Consider the following 19,740-nt stretch of genomic DNA (forward strand, 5'->3'; position numbering starts at 1 on the left):
GTTATACAAAGTGCCGAACCTTATTACACTGTATTTAAGAATGTAGAGTATGTGTCATCTTTATTATCAGTAATAAATGTATGTGGTGAACTTATTATCTAATATTCTATGGCTGAATCCCATTTTACCCCTTAGCCCTACGTATTTCCCCTTCCCCTTCCCCTTTTGCGCGTTCACGTGTAGGGGTAGTGGAGTTCCAATTCACATTCAGAGTCAGACAAAGGGGTAGGCGTACATGGAAGGGCTTTCTACCTCTCCAAACGGAGATTTTCCATGGGCACACTTCAAACAGAGGGCTATGACAGATTTCACCGAACGCATTGCGAATGCCTTTAAAAATTGGCGGCATCCACAACAGCACACAAATATAAGTATTTTCGCCGTAATTGACGGTTTTACAGTGGTAATAATTATTCCATTGCACTAAGTTTAACATTGTCCCCCTACCCAATGTGTACTAGTCATTTTCTCCATGAAGTGCATTTGAAAAAAATCGCTATTAATATCAACACAATGCATAGAAGTAAGGTTTTTCGAGGGTCGCGCAACACCATTGTCCTTTTTAAATTGTTGCGCGAGTAATTACAAGCAATATCGCTGGTTTAATCATAGAGAGGCTGGTTTTTGAATGCTATGGGTTTCATTCCGTGATCGTCGAAGAGGTGTCTGAATTCATAAGGGTTGCGTTTCAAGCCCTAAGTCTCCGTTTGAAGGGACGAGGGGCAAGGGGAAGGTATAGGCGAAAATGTATGCCCTAGTCCTTTGTAGGTGTGCAGAACTGTAGGCTATGTTTGAAATGAGTGGCACTAGTGTATGTATGTAATGCCATATATCTTTATGTGAGGTGTGAATGGGGTCGTATGATATCAGCTCTGCCTCCTACGTAGCCCTGGTGTCTGATAATGCTTCATCCAGCCTGTGGTGATATCTCACCAGCTGAGACACACCGAGCTGTGAGAGCATCATCTGCTCATCTGTAATAGCCTCTAACGTAGAAACATAACAAATCCACAAAACCCTTTTCTGGGCCAGACCTGTCACTGATGTGGGCCTGTATTATGCAGCCCAAGGTGTGAGCAGATGTGGAGCTTTGCTTAGCTGAGCTTTGGCTCCAGTTTGTGCCCGCAGTGGGGCTCTCGATTGGTGACAAAGATGCAGACTGATTGGCCTATCACACGTCTTCAGCCCCAAGACCGCTAGACCAGCCACATTTGCTGGGTCATGGCACGCAACACACACACAAGATAAATATGGGAGTCTGCCTCCCTCTGTTAAAAAGGCAGGTTATGTTTGCCAGGTTGAAGCTGTGAACCAGGCCTGGGAGGGTGTTTACATGGCCTCACATGTTTGCCAGAGTTTAATGATGTTAATTAATCCTCTTCGCATCACACTGAACAGCAACATTCAGATTCTACCCATTAAAACCCCTACCTGGCTGCACCACTTTTTAACCTGTTTGCTTTGCTCTGTTTGACACAGTACCATACAGCAGTGTTTCCCAACCAGTGGTACGTGTACCACTAGGGGTACGCGAACACACCTCAGGGGGTACTTGGAAAAATGTAATAATAACATATATGGAGTGTAGTCACATTGGGATAGAGGAACAGATATAGAGCATGAGTGAGAGGGGTACTCATGGCACAACTAAGATGCTTTGGGGGTACGCAAGACAAAAAAGGTTGGGAAACACTGCCATACAGGATATAACAAGGAGATAAAAATGCCCCCCCCAAAAAAAGAAAGAAAAACAAACAAACAAACAAATAAACAAACAAAAACAAAAACAAGAAACCTACCAACTCCTGGTAAGATCTGCATTAGCAGAAAAGACAATTAGGCCTAGGCAACATATTTTTTTCAAATAATAAAACAAAAGAGCAAGAAGGCAAAGAACATTGAAAGTGGAACAGTGATGGAGAATGGATTTTTCCACTGCTAAGGCCAGAGATTTCAGGAGCTGCCACCCTCCATCTGCCTTGCAGCAACGCATTATGGATCAGCAGTTTGCTCTTCTCCTGCATGCCCTCTCCCCTGGCCACCCTCCCAGCCATTCTGGACTTCAAAAATAGGTTCTTCACCACCAAGTGTGCTAAGAAATGCCTAATACCCAGGCAGTGTCCTCTGCTTTCTGTCTCTGATAACTTTGCTTCCAGCACCCACCCATACTTTGTCACTCTCCTCTGTTGAAGTATGGAAAGAACTCAGGGTCCTCTGATGGTAATTGAACAAGATTATGTAAACTGCATTCGTGATGTGCTCATGAGTGTATTTTGCTTTTGTGTGTATGTGTGTGTAGTAGTATTTTTTTATATATATGTGGCTGTTTCCACAGCATTAGTGAATAAAATATTCTGCCCAACAGCGTGTGTGTCTCATGTTTCATGCATGTGTGCTGTCACACGAATGCAATCCTCACTGTGCTGAAATTGAAGAACTAAATCCAAACGTTGTAGGTGTTAATGTGAACATGACATTGCATGACAAACTTGGAATGGCAAGGCCATAACACCCTGTATTTTTTTGCTTGATGTATGGTGAATTCAGGTAAATTGGGCCACTTTGGGCCATTCGCTTATATGCTTAAAAAAAAGAAAAGAAAAAGAAAAAAAGTGGCCCAATTTACCTGAATACTCCATATGTAGGCTAACTGCATGAAAATAATTGCCAACGTTTCCTTTGTAATAATTAACAAAGCTCATGAATTGAGTTCATGAATATTTATTACTCAGTGGCAAACATAATTCATAAACCACCTCACGAAATAATGTTTTGTAGAATCTTTATTTTTCATATTTTTGTATTTTTGTACAACATGACAATCGTGCTTTATCATATCACACCATTAATACATATCCCGTATATATTATGCGGTAGGCAGTGAAACAGTTAAAAATATACAAAACAATATTATTTCTTACTAGACATAGTTTCTATTTGTATATTAATCATCATTTTTTTATAATCATTGCCACTTCATATAATTCTGTAAGATATGTGCTTTAGTTTCTGAGATCAAAATATTATTGCAGAAAACAGCAATTCCTTTAAAACTCTTCAACATTTAGACAGTAACTTCCAATGGATTACAGACATTCACAGTTACGTGTTTCACACAGTACAGACTTACAACAAAGTTCTAGAGAAAACCGTGGTGAGTAAACTTTGTACAAAATTCACAGGACATGTTTCACATCTCGTGTAGTGGTTCAGCTCTTCAGAGTAAACACATTTCATTAGACTAAATGCTTTTCACGCGCGCACTAGCTGCCGAAGAAACAAACACACCATGGGAGTTGTCCGTCACATTAAAGCTTTGTGCTTTTGCCTTTCAGTACAGTGTCAGATACATGAACAGCTAACCGACTTGTAAACCGCTGTCACTTGGCCAATGACAGAATGGCCTGATTCATACTAAACATTATACACAGATTCACTTCAACGCAAAACTATTAGCAAATCATCAGCAGTCTTTTTATTTTATTTATCTTTTTAAGTGACCGTGCCATAAGGCCTTGTCTCCTACTAATGTTGCTACTGTCAGGAGACATGCGTAACTACGTCACACAGTCCTGAGGACACAGGCAAAAAGTAAACAGGGCTGACTACTCAGCATCATTTTTGTTTATTTATTTATTTGTGTGTTTATTTTTTATTTTGTAGAGTCCGGATGGCAGCCATCTTGTGGACTGGTCATGAGGTCGGGTGAGCACACTTCCACATCACCCGTGCTGCGGGCTGTCGTCTCATATTATATATTTTTAACTCTTTCTTCGACCTCACCCTGTATCTCTGTTTTCACGATTATGAAATATGATTTACCCTGTGCTTTGACAACTAAACACTGCATGGCATAGGTAGGTTTTTGCTTGTGTCTGTCTATGATTTGGTCCTTGATCACAACACTTACAGTACAAAACAGCCGAAAAAAGAAACCTAAAAACTTCTCGATCGCGTACGAGTTCTTTTTTTTCTCCCTAAAGGAAAATAAAAACAGTAACAGTCTCTGAAAAAAACATATTAAACAACAGACAGAGGGTCACCCAAGGGCCTCGTAATTTTTTTTGTTTGTATTTGTGCTTCATACTTTTTGAATGAAGTGTACTTAAAATGCAATTAGGAACTTCCTTCTGCAATGGACTCCAGTATTTTTGGATCGGGGCTAAGTGTTACCACATTTCGTACCCCTTTTGGTCTTAACTCTTCCATGTCCACTGTTTCAATGTTTTTTTTTTCTCTCTGTGCTTTGACTTGACTTGTGCTTAGTCCTTAGCCTTTAAGAGTGTACCGTCACACCGGTGTGACGGGAATGTTCGGGCAGTGAAAGTTCTATAGAATTCTGGGCACCATACAATACAATATGGAATTGTAGAATCTTGCATTGTTATAGAACACATTCTTTTTATAGAATGCTCAAAAACCCACACTCTTAAAGGTTAGATAGTGCTTGACTTCATAGGTAGGCCCAAATGCATCGCTATGCAAAAAAAGTTCTGTGCTTTTTAATTCACATCACAGTAGTACCACGTTTTCCCCGTTTTTCTCCAGGCAGAGGATAATGGAGGAATTTATAATATGCAGCTGGATATTTCATGGACACTGACTTTTGTCACTTTGCATTTGTAAACACATTGCACCAATGTGACGGCCCTGCCGGGGCAGAGCAGCTTTTTGCAAATGCAAAGCGAAGCAAATGAACAAAAAAAAAGAGGAGGAGGAGGAGGAAGGAGATAATGCAATTCATCACTATATTGATCACGTATGGCCCCTGGAGGTAGGTGATTCTATTATAAACATGGAAGTCCTTTTTTTTGTTGTAATGTTCATCTTTGATCCCTCTCGCTCAGCTCATGTCTGTTCCTCACAGGTCTTTAGAGGTTCGCCTCGCCGGTGGCCGGACTGGTTGGACTGGTGGGCCCGGCGGGGTTGGCCGGACTGGTGGGGTTGCTGGGGTTGGTGGGGCTGGTGGGGCTGGTGGCTGCTGCTGCTGCGGCTGCGGCTGGGGCTGCGGCTGGGGCTGGGGCTGAGGCCGTGGCCGGGGCTGGGGCTACGGGGCTAGTGGCGGCTGTAGGACTGGCTGCAGCAGCTGCGGTGCCGGTGGTGGTGGTGGCGGTGGCGGTAGCGGCGGTGCCTCCGGTGGGGCTGGTGGCTGCAGCCGGGGCTGGGGCCGGGGCCGGGGCCGGGGCTGGAGTCGGGCTGACAGGGCTGGCTGGCTTGTCGACAGCGGGAGCCGTGGCCGTGATGGCAGTGGAGCTGCTGGTGGAGGTGACGGTGACGGTGACGTCAGTTGGCTGCTGCTCAGGGCCGTTCACCTGGGACCGCACCACGGCAGGTGGCTTCAGCATTATCCTCAAACGCTGCAGGCACACACACACACACACACACACACACACACACACACACACAGATATCAGTGTATGTACACACCAATGCACACAGAAACACAGGCAGACACATGGGAATATCCATGCACACACACACACACACACACACACACACACACACACACACACACATATACACACACTCACTCACACATACATCGATGCACACACATACACCAACACAATCATGAGCAAACAAATATGCCCATGAGCGCAAAATACATACACATACAAAATCAAACACACACACACACACACACACACACACACACACACACACACACACACACACACACACACACACACACACACACACACACACACACACACACACACACACATACACACACACACACATTTTCTGGCTGCAGCAGCATAGAGGGACTTAAGGTTGAATAGTAATCCAAACACAGCGGCCACACATAATAACTCTGCAATGGGATTCCGATATTTGCAATTATAGCCCTCGTCCTGCATTATTGATCGTATCAGTTAATTAAGAATGATGCACATAGTATCTGTAAACTGGGCTATCTTCTGCAGAGAAACATTAGTGTCCTTCATAAAATGATGACTTCTGCAATAGATGGAGATATTATCTGACTGTCACACTGTGTCTGCACACCGTTGAAAATTATTGATTTTTTTTTCTCATGACTATTGAAAGGTGAGGTAGCCTAAAAAAACACAGCTCTGTGCGAAACATCAACAAAATTATAACAAATTGAAGTCCATTATAAGTTTTAACCTTACAATAATCATCTCAGAAACAAGGATTTTTTTAGACCTTCAATATCATTTTCAAGCGGAATCTGGCCAGGCTGTTGTTGCTTCCTTGTGGTATGCAATCAGATTTTGGTGTAATGGCATAAAAACATCATTCACATCACAAATGATTTATCTACACCTGAGAGGCCAACATGTTGTAATTGAATCTGAATCATTCCATTAACTTTGAGGAGTAAGGACTTTTTCTCAGTTCTTCTAGAATTTTACTTGAACACTCTACAACTCCCATAGAAGTCTGTGTTAAAAATCTTGCAAAGTCCTTATGACATCATAATGAGAACTCATCATTTTGGCAAAATTCTAATCCCATATTTGTGATGGTACTCCTCAAAGGGTTAAGTGCACCAGAATCGAACATCACCTCATCACCACACCCTGTCCTGAGCTGTGTCTATTATTCCGCGTTGCTTATAGCAGGACATTTGGGGACATTTCTCAGTGGTGTGCTAGCCTGATTTTCATCGACGTTCAAATCAAAGAGTTGCGTCACTAGGAGGGCAAAGCCTGGCTAGTGGTGTGCTGCTGCGTCTTTCGAAAAACCTATTCTGCGCTCATTTCCTCTAGACTAGCGGGATTATACATTGGATTTGACTACATGATGATAATGTCATAAGATGTGTTTCCATCCATGGTGTGATGCATGCCATGCAGGTGATGTGTCTGTCTCACCTCCTTGTAGGTGCCCTTGAGGTTGAGGAACATGTAGAGAGCGTATCCGGGGATGAGGATCATGGAGGACAGGGCCATGAGCCAGCCCACCCCCTGGCCCCACCCGGGGAACACGTAGTCGCCCAGGGTCAGGGGAACCATCTGCACCGCACTGAACAGGAACACTCCCTGGAAGAGCAAGGCCAAACAGGTACACATGATTAGTGGTGTATAGCTATAAATTAATGTGTTTCATCACCAGCCAAAATGGCTAGTTGATGTTAATCTTACTGACCAAACACACTCACTAATACTTGTAGGTCAAAGTGGCTGGTAAGCTGGTCTTTTCTACCAGTCAAACTGCAATTTCACCAACATGTGGCTGGTTGGCTGGTGTTAATTTAGAGCCCACGTGTAATGAAATGTATCGATATACTTAGATATAATCTCACGATTGAATCGAATCGCATTGTATCGTGGGGCATTCTTAAGTATCGAAAGTAATCGAATTGCTGGCCCCTGCCCAATGCCCTAGCTCCATAACAAAATAGAAGTGGAAAAGTACTTGGAAAAAAGTCGAATCGAATTGTATTGTATCGTTTCTTGGATCATTCTTAAGTATAGAAAATAATCAAATCGCATATTGAATAATAAGATATCAATATTGAATCATATTGTCATGGAGGCTGTGATTAACACCCCTACACATGATTGGAAAAATGCTCTAATAATGTTTTTTTTTTTTTTTAAGTAATGACAACTTGAACAGGTTACATTGCACGTACGATTAAAAGGTGCCCAGAGACCAAAATATCTGAAATCGTTTTCAGTATGTTCAATGTCCCAGCTTTCAGTCATTAGACTCTCCTTAGGGCACACCCAGAGGTGTAAAAGATGAATATGCATGTATGGGCATCCTATCATTTTGCGTTTATTATTTTAATATGGCAGTGTGGTTTGACCACCACACAGGCATTCAACTCTGTCAGTCTATTGAGTCTTTCAGCACCCCTCCACCATCCTCCCTTCCACACAGACATTAAAGGACAACTGCACTATTTTGAACATTAAGCCCCTTTTCTGAGTTGTCTGCAATGTCTTAGAACCCCACTCCCGTTTTTTTTTTTAATGTTTTCTGCTGTTTCCGTTATTTGGCTAATTTTGATTTTGTCTCAATCGGCAGTTGTCCTTTAATGTCTAAAACGTCCCAGAAAATAAGGAAATAATATGGAGGAATATGGAGAACATTTCCATTAGATTGTACATCTGCCTGCCATTAAAAGACTCCCATTTCATGCTCCACATGGCGGAGTGTGTACATGCGAGGGGAAATGGGACAATAATAGACAGGGAAGAGGAATAGGCCTATTATGGACGTTGCAAGAGCAGAGGAAGTGAACTGCGAGCTTGCTACTCTGTAGGCTGCGTATTAATTCCCGAGGTCACATGCACATATTAGGCCCTTAAGGCCACAAGAGGGGAAAATGACTTAGTAAATCATGTCGCCATTTTGCAAGAGCACATTATAAGAATGTACACACAAAAACATGGCCAAATATTGGAACAGGGAAAATTTCAGCAAATACATTTTTAATGCAATGTAATGTAAACAGACACACGGAGCATGCTGCCACAGTGAAGTGCCTTTGAGGCAAGTAGATATTTTGTGAGCAAAAGAATATCTTTCTTCACTCCTAGAAAAAAAACATTTAAGTATACAAGATGATCTTTTTAAGATCCTTCTGGCGAAGCCATTTGACACAGCGCCTTCTCTCTGACTGGCTGCGCCTCTCTCTGTGGTAATGGGTTTTTGGGACCCTGTCTGCGCTAGACCGCTGTTACATTCAGCCCAGAGGAGGAGGGTGACATTTTGTTTTTTTATTCGCCCGCTTCATGACATTTCTTCCAAAAAGCAGAACATACTCAGATATTTACAGTAGGTTGGATAATCCAAACACCACACAAAACACACACACACACACACACACACACACACACACACACACACACACACACACACACACACACACACACACACACACACACACACACACACACACACACACACACACACACACACACACACACACGTTATCAGATGCCCTCGGTATGGAAAAGGGGCCTAAGCCTATTTAAAGGTATCGCTTTTTTCAGACACTCTGGTCAATACTGATAAGAGGTGCAGGCGGTGGATCTTTTCCCACGGAAGAGGAACCTTACCTCGGAGAGGTGTGTGTGTGTGTGTGTGTGTGTGTGTGTGTGTGTGTGTGTGTGTGTGTGTGTGTGTGTGTGTGTGTGTGTGTGTGTGTGTGTGTGTGTGTGTGTGTGTGTGTGTGTGTGTGTGTGTGTACTCACCCCAACGATTGTGGGTGTGAAGAACACCCAGCACAGCTTCCACCACAGACACGGCTTGTAGCCAATCATCTCCTGGATGTTATCATAGAATTTGTTCACACCTGACAAAAGACAGAACACAGAGGTTCAGAAGTCATTGTAGTCCCTTAATGCAGTGGTTCTTAACCTGGGGTGCGGGCACCCCCTGGGGGTGCGCCAGAGATTCCAGGGGGTGCGCGGAATTTTGTTTGTGTAGAGGCTGTGACCACACTTGCAAACATTATAATTAGGCCAAATTAAGTCCAAATGAAACAAGTTTTAGTCCCCATTTAAAGTCATTCAGGTATTGATTCATATCTCAAGCGAGAATCATTGTAATTAATCACTCATTTATCACTTTTTAGTGCATATACACATGTAGAGGTTTGTGTTGGGGGTGCACGGCTTGTCTTCGGTACAGGTAAGGGGGTGCGCAAAGAAAAAAAGGTTAAGAACCACTGCCTTAATGCATGTCGTTCCACCAGTAGATTGCTGTAATAGTCACACAAAAAAACGTACCTACCATAGTGCTACACCACTATGACAGTGCATAGGGCCTTTAGTAATGCATTTGCGACTTGGTCATTGCCATTCTGGCAACAGCTAATTTATAGCAGGGGTCGTGACTTGATTTATAAAAACCATAGTGATGATGACGTACGCATAAATGTATGATCAGTAGTCATGACTAAAGACAAGACAAGACGAACACAGTCGTTTAAAAGTAAGTGTTTTGAATCATAGTGTGTTAGTGGTGTGAAATTTGTATCATTAGTACCTAATGGTGTGAATCTGTGAGTAAATGACGATCAACATAAACTTGCATACAAATAGGCATACAGTGTATATACGCTTGTATATAATGCAACCCAAGTCATTGGGACAGTTGGTGAGCAGACTTATTGTAGAAGCGCGGTAGGATCTGCACACTGCTTGCAAAAGACTTAATTTATTGGGAGCAACGTTTCGATCATAGATCTTCTTCAGGCCCGAAGTCTTTTGTAAGCAGTGTGCAGATCCTTCCCCACTTCTAGTGGTGTGCATTGGCACTGCCCTCACGATTCGATTTGAGAGGTAGCGATTCGGTTTGATTCGATTCAATTCTACGATGCATTGCAATGTATTACATTTCTACTGAAAGCAAAGCAAATATTTCATCGGTCATGATGAGGCAATACAAGTAGTTAGATACTGAGCAACATTTTATTGGCTGTTTTCTGTATCAGTCTATCAATTTTCAATGTTTTGAAGTGCTTTTATTTAATTTAATATTCATTTGCTCCTGAAATATCCATGGAAGCAATTGAAACTTAAAAAAATTGCCGAATCGATTCAGGAACTTGCGGCATTGAATTGGATCGTCCATGCCCCGCATTGCATTGCATCGCCGAATCGATTATTGTTGACACCACCACCCGCTTCTACATATGACAGTTTCTGATTTGGCACCCGCTGATGCTTTTGGATGTGCACACTTTCCACTACACTTTGAGCAACCTTATTGGCCATCGGAGATGTAGGAGGTGCGTGGCAGAGCTTACCGTAAAGCCACGAGATGGAGATGCACTCGAAGAAGACGAGGAAGAGCAGACACATCCCACTGGCTGAGTAGTAGTCAAACAGCTTGAACACGTACAGCCCTCCCTGTGCACCAACACGCAATATTATACTTCGGTAACACTTTAGAACAACTACCTATAAACAGCTTTATAAAAACTTTATAAATAATGAGTTAATTATCAACAAATATGTTTACAAATGATTATTAATGGGCAAGAAATACTATGATAACACGGCAGACACAGCACAGTCTCATCGGTCCTGGAAGTTTCTCCTCCAAAGACCAGAAGACATGAAACCACATACAACTCACACAGTAGAAGTTGATTCCCACTCCACTGTGCAGTCATAGTTTGGTTCTTAGTCATTTACAAACATTTGTAAATGCTTTGTTAAAAGTTAATTATTATTAAATGTTAATAAAATGCTTATAAAGTTTTTTTGGGTAGTTATTCCAAAGTGTTACCTATACTTCATACACACATACTGTGCCTGAGATGAACCCTAACCCCAACCGTATGGTACAGGGCACGTCTAATATGACATACTGTTACAGACTTAATGTACATTGTAGTAGTAAATATGTTACAGTATAATAACCAGGGCTCAAGTTGTAGGAAAATACAAGGAAAATGGTCAAAATTCATCCCTCCTTCAATGAAGGCTATACATTCACATATTGCTTTAAAAATTGCACTTTTAACAACTGTATTTTGACATTTTCTCGGGGAGAAAACCCGAGCCCCGAATAATCATAATCCGGCTTTGACCATCCTCCCTGGTTTGGTTGGTGTTCCAATTATGGTCATAATACATATATCTATAAGTGCTTTCCAATGATTGAAAGCAGTTGTGGTTAAAGCATTAGATCAGTGGTGCTCAAACTGTGGTACGCGTACCACTGGTGGTACTTGAGACATCTCTGGTGGTACTTGGAAGAATTATTTTTTTGTGCATTGATTTAAAGGCTGATCAAATTGCTGCAGTTGAAAATGTCTCTTTGGTTGAATTGTAAGAGTCTGAAAACATAATGCAGAATAATACTAGGCAAGCAAGAAATTTAAAAACAAACTTGCACTAAATGTGACCGTAGCTGTTGATGCCAATATGAACCTCTCCTGTTTTGACTGGCAAAAGTGAATATGTATGGCCTTTTCTGCGATATTCTAGTGTTGGTTGTCAAGGTGGTTCTCGGAGAGCTCAATATTTTCTCAGGTGGTACTTCACACAAAACGTTTGAGAACCACTGCATTAGATGAAGTGCTGTGCATGTGGGTATTCTGGGTGTTGTGACGGGCGGGTGTTGTGAAGGTTCACCTGCGTGATGTTGGACAGGCCGATGATGTAGGACACGACACAGACACCGGCGATGAAGAGCTCCCTCCTCTTCCTCAAGGCCCGGGGAAACTCGTCCACCAGCGCTGTGATGAAGCCCTCCACCGTACAGAACTGCAGACACAACACAAAATTATAATAAACACATTAATAAACAGGAATTAATTAATTCATGCCGGAATAAAGAATGAAATAAACACACACACACAGCAGGCTGTCTGGCACAGTACAAACGGCAGTGTTAATTCAAGACTTAGAGAGTACACTGGGACCAAATACACTCTAGAAGATGTTAAATCGACTCTCTAAGTGTTGAATTAACACTGCATTTTTATTGTGTGGCAATAAATTCAAATAGGAGAAGTTATCAGAGGAGCGTTATGTAAGTGGCCTGTTTAGGAGGCCGATGCTGCATCTCCTAGCCACCTCTGCCTATCGCCCTCCTCCTTACTTGATGTCACACAGCATCAAATCAAACAGTGTGTTTGTCTTACGTGACCACACAACACACAAAATGACATACTACACACACACACGCACGCACACACGTGCACTGCACATGCCGGGTACTGAAATAATGTACTATATGCCCCAGATGACCCTGTAAGATTATCTAACTACTGTTCACATTCAGATACACCTAGGCCTACTGCTCCTTATAAAACAAAAATCACATATCCTGTTGTTGTTTTCTTTTCTTACCACCGTCTCTGTCTGTTTCTGAACCTTCTGTACAGACATCAACATTGAATCAGATACCTCCTCCTAAATGAACTAATATTAACTATACATTTTTTCGACATTATTTCCACAAATAAAATCTCAAAAATCATCGTCTGCCACAATGTCTTTCTTCTGCTATAACGAATCTGTTAGTTATTATTCTGAGACAGAGCTTTGGCTCCTGGCTTGCTCACATATTTCATATGTAGGTCAGAGGAAAGCTGCTTCGTTTCACAAATCTTATTTTAAAAGGCCACCTTTTTGGGGGGAGGTGATTAGCTACCAAGAAATGAGCACTGGCATTTCACTTGGCCCCTGTGAAAAAAAAATGGCTCTTCTCTTCCCTTGGCTCTCATCGTCTCCTGCGGTGTGTGGTGGAGTCTTTTGCACACGGCCACAGTGGCGGCGCGTAACCGCACATCCACCATCCATCCCCACCACACACACACACACACACACACACACACACACACACACACACACACACACACACACACACACAATAGGCAAGCTCACGTGCAGCGCGAGGCAACAATGAAGACACAACAAGAGTGACCCATTTCTACATGTCTATGTAAACGTTCATCTATTACTAGCCTGTCAGAGTCGCTCAGCAGCACTCTCCGTCATCGTTTCTGGAGATTAATTCTCCTGCTGACGGCAAAAGCCGATACGAGATAGGGGGGAGGAAGTGCCTGAGGAACAGCCAGGGCTCTATCATTCCCCCCATCTCTAATGTCTTATTTTGCAAAGATGGAGATCTTTTACAAATGTCGTCCTGCCTGCACTATGCTTGTCCCTTTATCAGCCTTGTCTGAGCCAGTAGCCTGTAGTAATCTAATATAATTCAGTAGACGAAATATTGGCATACGATACGATACGATACGATTAGACTTTATTGTCAGTTTTCACTGAAATTCATTTTGCGTCCCTGACCAACACTCGTCTAAGACAGGACATACAACATAACATCACATCACAAGACTATTGCGTAACTGAAAGAAAACAGAGAACACAGGCCTATATACAGTAATATATACATTACTGTACATACAACCCACATAACTTGAAGATCTTACCAACATGGAGTGATAACTCTATGCAGTCTTACGACTGATTTAACAAAAGAATCAATTCATCAAATACACAGTCCAACTAGCAACAACTGCCATTCCTCACTGGGGATAGCATTCCTTACATGCTATTTGGTTAGATTATGGTTAGTTAAATGTAGGATAGGAGAAGTGCTCATTAGATAGTAGGCCAAGACAATATACAACCATATACAACCACAATATACAACCACAAAATACAACCATGTTCCAGAGGAACTCTGGCATTTTGTAAACCTTTAGACATGGTGATTAGACTGTTTTGTTATATTGGTCAGTCCAGACATTGTGATCTTAGCTTTTGTGTAAGTGTTCTGCACAGAATTTGGAGACATCTAATCAGGGGCGTCACCAGTCCTATTTTACCTGGGCACGTGCCTGGGTATTGATCTTCTGTGCCCTGATATGAGTTTCACAAAAAAGGCTACCTTGGAATTTAGCTCAAGTTTCCCATACGGAGTAATGTACAGAATGTGCACAAAATAGAGCATAATGCACTAGGATACTTGCAATAATAGCGTAATACCGCATTTGCTATTTGTTATGGTCTTCAAAAATTGATTAACTGCAAAACAATGCTTGCGCGTTTAATTTTTTTTTCCTGTGCCCTACTGTGCCCCTGGGTAAGCTGACGCCCCTGCATCTAATGGGAAGAGTCTTTCTAACGAGCTAACCTAAAATTCTGCCTTGGTGCCATCTACTCATAGAGTTTACCATCTGAAGAAACACTAAACATCTAAAATATGACCTTGTGAGCGATGTGTTATTACAATTAACGTGACCAATAGAAGACAATCTAGCAACTGCAAGTGAAAAAAGAACGTAGCCTCAACCTCAAATAATGTAATGCGACAGCCGAGGCTGTAACAATATGTGGTAGCTGGCCTTTAGAAGATTGTACTGTAGCATCAGTAAGATAATTACTACTGGAAATGAACAAGATGAATACATGAACAAATGAATCGATGCATAGTGACCAAAGGGGCTCTGGGGGCTAATTGAGGTGATTTGAGGAGACGTGAACGGCTCGTAGCAGCACTTTCTCCACTGGCCAGCAGGGGTGCTGTGTGTGCCCGATTATCTTCTCAACGCACCAAAAAAGGCAAATGAGCTGAGGCAGAGATGGTGGTTGAAACCATCTCTGGCTGAGGCTTCTGTGTGTGTGTGTGTTTCTGGGACAGAGCATGCATAAATTTTCCACATCCTTACCTGACTGTCAATCCCAAGCATGATCAACATGGAGAAGAACAAAATGGCCCAGAGAGGGGAGATAGGCAGCTGGGTCACCGCTTCGGGGTACGCCAGGAAAGCCAGTCCCGGACCTACAGCATAGGAGAGAGGAGAGGAGAGGAGACATTTTGTCAGTGATCTCTGTCTACTCCCTCAGCTCCTTTTAAGATGCCTGCTGTCTGTGCACACCTCCTGCTTCTTTGCTGCTGCTGTTGATACGCTGGCTGCACCAGGACAAAAAAAAAAAAACAACAACCCTGCAATTTTTTTGGCGATGCATTTTGTTTAGCGGCCCATTTCCAAGCCAAGATGGAGGCAAACTGCATGGCGGCTCTCCACCAGTGCGGTTTCTTTGGCTGGCTGGCGCCTGGGGGTGTTCAGAGGAGCACAAAAGGTTCATTCACCTGAAGCAGCGACATCAGCTATTGGTCTCTTAGTGATGTGAGCCATGAATCCGACGATGGAGAAAATGACGAATCCAGCAAACATGCTCGTGAAGGAGTTGATACAGCAGACGATGATCGAGTCTCTACAAGGGAGGACAAAACCAATGAAAATTGTGTCATTGTGTGCTCCAACATTTCCATGAAAATAAGCAGATATACTGTATGGAAAAAAATGCATCATATTTATGTGCTAGATAGAATAGAGTTGAAGACGTACGTTGACGACATTTAACTGGATACTCATTGCCCCTTTTGTGCAGGCTGCACTTAATGTGAGCCTTGCATTTTAATGATTTTCATGTCAGCATGTGGGCATGTGAGCAGCATCAAAGTCAGGATTTCTACAAAACCAATTAATTCCTCGTCTTTGATTTGTTGCGTCCTCACAGAGTCATTTTCCCATCCCTTGTTCTATTTCTGCAGGCTTAATAACATCTCCTGACCAGCCAACCACCTCTAAGGGTGGGCTTGTTCAAGACGTGTAACTGTCAACACTATTTGTCAACCTTTCACCTGTGGGTGTTTCCCTTCAGTGACCGTGTATACATACCTGTAAACATTATTATGGAATGTGTTGTAGCTCCCCAGGGCTATCAATGAGCCCAGGCCCAATCCATACGAGAAGAAGATCTGGGTGGCAGCATCTAACCACACCTGGTGGTCCAAAAGAAGACATGGTGAAACCGAAGCACAAAATTGGAGATGAAATTGGTTTTAAGCTCAAGACAATGTCCCTGTTATAAATGTGCTGTATTCAGAATGGCACTGGACCAAATCAAGTTGAAATGTTTCACTAGAGACTATGTGTAGAGTACTATGGTAATAAAATCTTTTCAACGACTAATAGGGTGTTCTATGGAATATTTAGCAATTACGAGGCTGAAATACAGAGGAATATTGCTACTGAAAAAAATGACTCTCTCTCTCTCTCTCTCTCTCTCTTTTGCTTTTGAAAGCAGAAGCTTCACCTCAGACTGCTTGAGTTTCTCCCAGTTGGGCGTGATGTAGAACAGCATGCCGTCGGTGGCCCCTGGCAGGGTGACGCCGCGGCAGAAGAGGATGAAGAGCATGAAGTAAGGGTACGTGGCCGAGAAGTACACCACCTGCAAAGGCCACAGTCACCTGGTTATCGCCCGCCGCCTACCTACCGTACCCACACCCACACCCACGCCCACGCCTGCTCAGCTCTGCTCTGCTCTGCTGCCATTAGGGTCCTTAATAAGCCAGCTTGATGTGGCCACGGTGCTTCTTGATTAGAGTGTAATAATCTGTGCATGTAGCATGCGTTTGAGTGGGAGAGGCCATGTGGTCCTCAAAGGCCTTGAGCAGTGCTCAGCATGATGGCCCCTTAGCTTTAAGGGACACTGTGCAGAAAATGGTCAAAAAAGGTACTGCCACTATGCTGCTCATTGAAACTGGGCTGCCTATTGCTAAATTTGATATTTACATGAAAGTTTACTACGTAATAAACAAATATTTCCTAGTATGATCCAAGTAGAGTCATTTTTGCAGCTAAAAATGGCTATTTTTGGAAATTCAAAATGGCGGACCATGGAGAAGATCCCCCTTTTCATGTATGAAAAGTGCAATTTTTCCAGTCATAATGAATACTTAGAATTTGATTGTGGTTGTAAGTATTCATGAAAAAGGTAACATTAGTGAATGGGCAGCAGGAATTCTGGAAATAAACAACTAAAAATCTCACAGTGTCCCTTTAAAGCTACAGTTAACAAAGGTCATTCAAACAAATATGTTCACTCTTAAAACACCAATGACCTCCGGGACAAAGTGAGTATGCTTTAACACATTAAGAACTGGGGTATACAACTGACAAAGGAGGAAAAAACAAGATCCTCTTCTTAACTAGATATTTCTCAACAAGATCTATAGGGCTAAAGTCGGAAGATCATTTGTGGCCACCAATGAGATGTTAATATAAGTGAGATGGCAAATGGTGAAGGAAGACTATGACAGATTGCCTTATGATTCTCTGGGTGGCATAAATAATTCATGGGGTAATACAAGATGGATTAATATTGCATAACAGTCACCCATACCATGCCAAGCTGACACACATGGCTATGTGCTCACACGCACGCACGCACGCACGCACGCACACACACACACACACAGAGCTAGAGAGAGAGGGGGGGGGGGAACTGCACATACAGAGGTAGAGAGAGAGAGAGAGAGAGAGGGGGGGGGGAACTGCACATGCAGAGGTAGAGAGAGAGAGAGAGAGAGAGAGAGAGAGAGAGAGAGAGAGAGAGAGAGAGAGAGAGAGAGAGAGAGAGAGAGAGAGAGAGAGAGAGAGAGAGAGGCCAAGCTCTTACCTTCCCAGTCCAACTAACACCTTTCCAGATACAGAAGTAGACAAGGACCCAAGCAATGGCCAAGGTGATGGCTAGGGGCACGCGGATCTGGCCTGTGTTTTCCAAGCCATCAGTTAGCTGATGCATGTTGCGTCTATTGAAACATGGAGACATACCAAAGAAACTTTTGATTTTTTTTTCTTAACAATAGAGATTCAGTTGCCAATTTGGAATTATGTTGTAGGTAAGATACTGCTGTTGTATTGAAAGGATTATTTTAAAGGAGGGTCTTACTCCCAAAACTCCACCACAGCACTGGTCAGGTTGGTGGTGTCCGCTATGGAGTAGTTGGTGTAACATTTCTCTGTGTTCCATGGGTTGTTGCAAGTTTTCCATGGTAAGTCCTGCATGATAAGATGCAGGAAAACTTCAATATCAGGGTATGTTTGACTTGTACAAACATGTATGCCAATTATGTGAATAGCGCTGTATCAAAAACTTACAGATGTGAAGGAGTTCCACAGGTAGTACAGGGCCCAGGCAATGATAACAATGTAGTATATGTTAAGCCAAAATGACAAAACTGCTGCTGCAAGGCCAACACCTGTGGTTTGGAAAAGGAAAATCCCTTTTATAAAAAAAATAAAAATGTGCCTGGTGTCTGATGTTTTGTTTTCTGTCAGATAGAAGCAAGACAATGAACTGCCTGCAGCCAGCATGGAGTAGTGAGGAGCAGTTGTACAACAGAAAAAAATCTATTTTTCATTGACGTTACCTTTGAACATTGGAGCCAGCTTCCATACTCCGAGTCCACCAATCGACGTGTATTGACCAAGAGCGCATTCCAAGAAAAACAAAGGTACTCCCGCAAAAATTAGGGTTAAAAAATAAGGGATCAAGAAGGCCCCTGTGTGGGTAGATGAATTGCACGTAAATGAGACTTCAAAACAGTTGTATATTTAAAATGACATGCAACTGGCTCAGCAGAAATTAGTCTCCAGGGAGCCTAATAACGCTCAGACACACAAGAAACACTGCTTCAAAGCCTACCAATAAACGAACAGCAAAGCTACTCAAATCAAGTTCTCCTTTACCTATTTAAATAAAATAAAAAAACATGAAAACATATTCACCTCCACCATTTTTCCCACAAAGGTAAGGAAATCTCCATACATTTCCCAGTCCAATGGCATAACCAACGCACGACAATAGGAAATCAAATTTCCCTCCCCATGTTTCTCTCTCAGGAAGATCCTTTTTCTTGTCTTTCACCTCGGCTATATTTGGCTTATCACTAGTTGAAACTTCGTTCAATTCCGTCGCAACTTGCCCATCCGAGGCTTTGGTGCCATTTGTCGCCATTTCTCTGGTTTTGGCAGAGGTCCTGGCAGCTGGACGTGAGATTTCAGCACCAGTCCACGTAGACAGCAGCTTCGCGGTTTATTACAAAACCTTTCAACCAACTGTTTTGACAGATTGAAAACCGCACCGTGAGACAGCTCGTCGGTTGCCGTTAACCTAAAACAAGACAATTAAACGCTTAGTTAATTGGTAAAGTGTCCACTCGAAAAGCAACCTATTCACAGATTTTTACGCGGTAGAGCTGGCGTTTAAGCGTTGGAGATCCTAAATATTTGGAGGACTGTCGTTTTGGGGGTGGGATTCGCAATCAACCCTCTCACATTTGATAAACCATTTAGGAACACTTCGACTGAATTTTCCCTTTCAGCATGAATACAATGCAAGGGAGCAATTCCAACCATACCCATGTGGAAAGAGTTTTGCCACCGATGTACAGTGAGCATATATCGCATAATTTGGCCATTTG

At 42.6% G+C, this 19,740-nt stretch overlaps 1 protein-coding gene across 1 annotated transcript; it reads right to left on the reverse strand.

Moving 5' to 3' along the window:
* Positions 1-4,871: 4,871 nt before the first annotated feature.
* Positions 4,872-19,274, reverse strand: slc6a1a (solute carrier family 6 member 1a). Its single transcript, XM_063207821.1, has 15 exons — positions 19,046-19,274; positions 18,688-18,819; positions 18,416-18,516; positions 18,207-18,316; positions 17,934-18,066; positions 16,569-16,703; positions 16,151-16,254; positions 15,559-15,683; positions 15,134-15,246; positions 12,072-12,203; positions 10,736-10,838; positions 9,177-9,277; positions 6,843-7,010; positions 5,075-5,357; positions 4,872-4,993 (listed from the first exon to the last, which is right to left on the reverse strand). The coding sequence occupies exons 1-15, from the start codon at positions 19,272-19,274 to the stop codon at positions 4,872-4,874; spliced, it is 2,091 nt and encodes a 696-aa protein (XP_063063891.1).
* Positions 19,275-19,740: the final 466 nt, after the last annotated feature.

This window comes from Engraulis encrasicolus, chromosome 10 (assembly GCF_034702125.1).
Source record: "Engraulis encrasicolus isolate BLACKSEA-1 chromosome 10, IST_EnEncr_1.0, whole genome shotgun sequence".
NCBI lineage: Eukaryota > Metazoa > Chordata > Actinopteri > Clupeiformes > Engraulidae > Engraulis > Engraulis encrasicolus.

Excerpts from the sequence above, each read along its gene's own strand:
- slc6a1a (XM_063207821.1), bottom strand. The coding sequence starts at position 19,274 with ATGGCGACAAATGGCACCAAAGCCTCGGATGGGCAAGTTGCGACGGAA. Across the intron at positions 18,067-18,206 it reads GCTGTGGTGGAGTTTTGGGA|ACGCAACATGCATCAGCTAA; the intron begins GTAAGACCCTCC and ends ATGTTTCAATAG. Across the intron at positions 7,011-9,176 it reads TCACACCCACAATCGTTGGG|GGAGTGTTCCTGTTCAGTGC; the intron begins GTGAGTACACAC and ends TTGCTCTTCCAG.